General features: G+C 38.5%; 1 protein-coding gene across 4 annotated transcripts in view; it reads right to left on the reverse strand.

The window, feature by feature from the left end:
* The window catches only part of LOC143276942 (uncharacterized), a 15,675-nt gene extending 11,214 nt beyond the window's left edge, over positions 1-4,461 (reverse strand). For 2 of the 4 annotated variants that reach the window (XM_076581615.1, XM_076581616.1), the window contains exons 1-2: positions 3,907-4,459; positions 2,664-2,728 (exon numbers count right to left, since the gene is read on the reverse strand). Coding sequence is in view for 2 of the 4 variants with exons in the window: in XM_076581613.1 (XP_076437728.1) it covers positions 3,907-4,009 (103 nt within the window). In the remaining 2 variants the exon portion in view is untranslated. Of the gene's footprint in view, positions 1-2,663; positions 2,729-3,906 lie in introns of all 4 variants that reach the window. The other 2 variants (XM_076581613.1, XM_076581617.1) reach the window with 2 other exon arrangements.
* Between the last annotated feature and the right edge of the window lie 356 nt (positions 4,462-4,817).

Raw genomic sequence — 4,817 nt, forward strand, 5'->3', positions numbered from 1 at the left:
CTCTTCGTGTCGTCTCCGTGTACTTACCTAGAGGACCAAACGAACTTAATACGGAATGGTTACATAATGTTCAAGATAATGAAAAATGGTTGATAGGGGGAGATTTTAACGCCCATTCACCTTTTTGGGACAAAGATTGTGTATCAGTTACTTGTAACCGCTTTGTAGAAAATGTTGTTGATTCTTCCTTAAGCCTTTTAAATGATGGCAGCGTTACCAGAATCCCTGATATTGTAACTCACAGGGCGTCTGCTATAGATCTCTCTTTCATATCTGCTACGTTGTATCCAGAATGTAAATGGACAACGCATAAAGATACACTGGGAAGTGATCATCTACCGATCATCATGACTTTTAATGAAACTGAAAGATATACGGAATTTCAAAAAGACAAAGTCCCAAAGTATAACTATAAAGATGCTGATTGAGAGAAATTCGAAAGTATGCTTGCTTGCAAAAACACAGAGTCCGTAAACACTGGGGATATAGATAATTTGTATTCCTTCTTTACTGACACCATATTACAAGCCGCCGATATATCAATCCCAAAATGTAATTCGCTTAAATCAAACAAGCATTTAGGAAATATTTGGTGGACGCCAGCTTGTGAAGCAGCAGTAAATGATAAAAAAAATGAAGTTTATAATTTATATGAAAAACAAGTCACAAGAAAATCTTATCGAAAAGAAAAGGGCAAACCATTATAGTAACATGGTCATTGCACAGGCTAAAAGACAATATTGGTCCTCATTCTGTAATAATGAGATATCCAGTCATAAAGATACTGAAAAGGTTTGGAAAAAATTCAATGAAATGAAAGAAGGTATAAATTTGCCATCTTGCCCAATTAAGACAGAAGACAAAGAATTTCCGTCCAGTGCAGAGAAAGCAGAAACATTTGTAGAAATGTTCTCAGAGTCTATGCGATTGGAAGGTCTATCGCCTAAAAAGAGTAAACACAGAACCGAAGAAGAGAGCAAAAGTGATTATACAGATCCAAGTCCCGATAACAGTCAATACATCAATGCTCCACTCACACTCAGTGAGGTTAAAGACGCATTACTATCCCTCCCTAAAAAGAAAACATCTGTAGGACTTGACGCGGTCTCAAATGAGATGCTTAGACACTTCCCAGAAAAATTTTGTTGTTTTATTATCAAAGCTTTTTCAAAAGTGCTGGATTGATGGTTAAATGCCAGCACAATGGAAACAGTCTATTGTAATACCAGTTCATAAACAAGGAAAATGTAAAACAGATAAGAACAGTTACAGGCCAATTGCGCTAACATCACATACTGGTAAGCTGATGGAAAGAATAATTTTGAGAAGACTGATGTACTATTGCCATAAAAATAGAATTATCCCAATTAATCAAGCGGGCTTTCAGAGAGGTAGATCTGCAATCGATAATTTGGTTAAACTTACAACACATGTAAAACAACAATTTGCTAGAAGAAAAAACGTTCTTGCAACTTTCTTTGATATAAAGAAAGCCTATGATCAAGTTTGCCATGCAAAGTTACTCTTTAAACTGAAATCTGTTGGCTTTTCAGGGCGTCTCTATAATTATATCAAAGATTTCCTGACTAAAAGACGTATACAAGTACGAGTCGGAAATACGTACTCAAATCCTAAGACTCTTCACATGGGATTACCCCAAGGTTCTGTTATTGCTCCTGTTCTATTTAACATCTTGCTGAACGACTTACCCCAACACTTATCAAAAGACGTGATCCTAGTGCAATACGCAGATGATATATGTATGTGGATGAATATAACTATGAAAAGAAATACATCAAAAAGGGCATTAAACTATATTAAGAAAACATACCAAAGAGAAATAGATAAATTGAATAAGTATATTGTCGACAATGGTCTTACATTATCAGCAGAAAAAACTCACATTATGCTTTTTAACAATGGTAATAATCCAGAAGAGTTACCAACATTTAAAATTGAAAATGAGCCCATTCAGTACAGAGATATGATAAAATTTTTAGGCTTAATGCTTACTTCAAAACTAGCTTGGAATGCCCATATTGAATATATAATAACAAAAGCAAGAAAATGTTTAAACTTGCTCAAAGTTATAAGTAAACAGTACTGGGGACAAGACACAACGATATTGAAACATTTATCATCATCACTTATTCGATCCAAACTATCGTATGGACAAGAAGTCTTTTTCAATGCTCCAAAGTATTTGTTAAAGAAACTTCAAAGCATTGACTGTAAAGCATATAGACTTGCCCTTGGCGTACCTTTCCACGCATCAACCCTCGGAACATATAAAGAAATAGGAGAATTACCTTTGGAGGAATACCGAAACCTGGCATGTGCTAAATACGTATTGAGAAGCTCAACAACTGAAAATTTTACATCGGAGGAAGTAAGAATTACATCTGAAAACAACTTCCCCAAAAGAGCTAAAACGATATCTTATCTAACACCAATTGGCACGTTTGTGTCAAACCTTTTCCAAAAGTCCGAAATTAATCCAGATAATGTAGACTCGCAGAAAACAGTAAGTCCATACCCCATTTGGGAGATGAGTAAAGCACAGTTTGATATCAATCATACTGACATTGCAAAAAAAGAAAATCCAAATATCATGGCAACAGAAGTCCGATTACACCTTCAGAATAGATACCGTGACCACTTACATATTTACACAGACGGCTCACTCCTAGACAATGGCCAAGCAGGTTCAGCTTTCGTTATACCAAAACTGAAAACAGAACGATCATACCATATTGGTAAAGATCGATCAATATTCACAGCTGAACTTATCGCTGTTCTTATGGCTTTAAATTATATTCTTGATCTTCCAGTTTGCCTTCTTCAAGTCTTATTTTGTGTTGATTCAAAATCTGTATTATATGCTTTAAACTCATCAAATTGTAAGAACAAGTCCAAAATAATAATAGAAATAAGTCACATTGTACATCTTTTGAATTTGAGAGGAACACATATAACTTTTTGTTGGGTTCCTTCTCACCTTGGTCTCCTATATAATGAATGGGCTGACAGGGCTGCAAGAAAAGGTGCCGCACCTCCCATTCATTATATAGGAAAACACCAACAGGGAACCACGGACCTTTATGTGCCTTTGTCTGTACAAGAGGGGTACCGCTTACTAGAAAAAGCATCATGGAGCAAAGTTAGGGAAGTATACCAGCAAAATGGCAAAGTTTTAAATAAAATAATATTCAACAACCGAAATCTATCAATCAATCAAATACATTCAGTAATTTATTCAGATTAAGGCAAATTCAGGCATTATCAAACAGGATAAAGCTGAACGCTTTTATAACAAAGTTCAGCAGAGATGTTAAATGCGTATGTGGAGAATCTATTTCAAGCAAACACATACTCTTTGAATGTCAGAGTCTGAAATCGTTTTTACCAAACTTCTCGGAAAATTCTTTTGAATGTATTTTTGACAATTTCAAGATGTTATCTGCTATTGCAGAAGGTTTGCTGCATAGTCAAATTGGACATTTGTTATAATTGTTACAGTTGTTTGATGTTAGCGTTTCCTTCTATATTGTGCCTATGTCTCCCCTTTTAATGTCTTATTTTTTCCAATGCTCTGTATCTTCACCCACCCCCCCCCTCGCCCCCCCCCCACACACACATATGCGCACACACACATACACACACATCATTCATCACCCTCTGCCCAATACCGTCCCCCCCCCCCACACACACACCCTTTTCCCCCCGTCTAATATCACTTAAAGTGGAAGACGTTAAACTGAAGACTACTACTACTACCCAATACACTGAAGCAAGACGAACACCAGGAAATAGAATCATGAGTCTGAAAAAGTTCATATCCAACCTATGTACACTTATTTGTTAGCCGTGTGTGTGTGTGTGTGTGTGTGTGTGTGAAAAACTTACCTGTTCCAAACAGGAAGTTGACACAGAGAAAGAACAACAACAACGTCATTCTATCAAGAAATAACATTCCCACACACAATTTTTTTGTGTCTCTCCAATCCATGACGAACCCCGATGGTGGAAAAACAGATTCAAACAGCACTCCAACGCTCGAGCCAACCCTTAGCTGTGAATAAAGACTCTACCGCAGACACACAAACCACTGTGAGTATCAACTGCCTCGCGACAAGACACGTTTCAAGTAGTCAAGAAAGTCAGTCTTCAAGACGCATCGGAACAACAAACAAACAGTAGTTGCAAACTTCAACCTTGTGCGTTTCGCCTTCACTTTGGCAATTAGTACACCAACTGAGTGAAGATGGTAAATTGTTCACAAGCACACGCAGTGTGGTAGTATACAATAATGATCTTCCTTGAACGTCACAGTAAACGTAAACCGGCGGCGTTAACAGCTCTACACGACGAGTGCACCATTTGGCAATAATGGACGCCGTGTTTACCGTAAAGAAAAGAAAAGAATGCAGCACACACAAACGCTGTCCTTTAAACTCAGACCCGGATACGGATACACACACACACACACACTCACACACACACACACACACACACACACACACACACACACACACACGTAGTCGCCGGTGTCTCGTGCCTACGCGCGCACCCGCGAACAGTGTATCCGTGTGTGTGCGCGCGTGTGCATACCCGGCGTATGTGTGTACGTATGCTAGTGTGCATGAAACACACACACACACACACACACACACACACACACACACACACACACACACACACAAACACACACACAGTGGAGTGATGGCCTAGAGGTAACGCGTCCGCCTAGGAAGCGAGAGAATCTGAGTGCGCTGGTTCGAATCACGGCTCGGCCGCCGATATTTTCTCCCCCTCCA

This window comes from Babylonia areolata, chromosome 33 (assembly GCF_041734735.1).
Source record: "Babylonia areolata isolate BAREFJ2019XMU chromosome 33, ASM4173473v1, whole genome shotgun sequence".
NCBI lineage: Eukaryota > Metazoa > Mollusca > Gastropoda > Neogastropoda > Buccinidae > Babylonia > Babylonia areolata.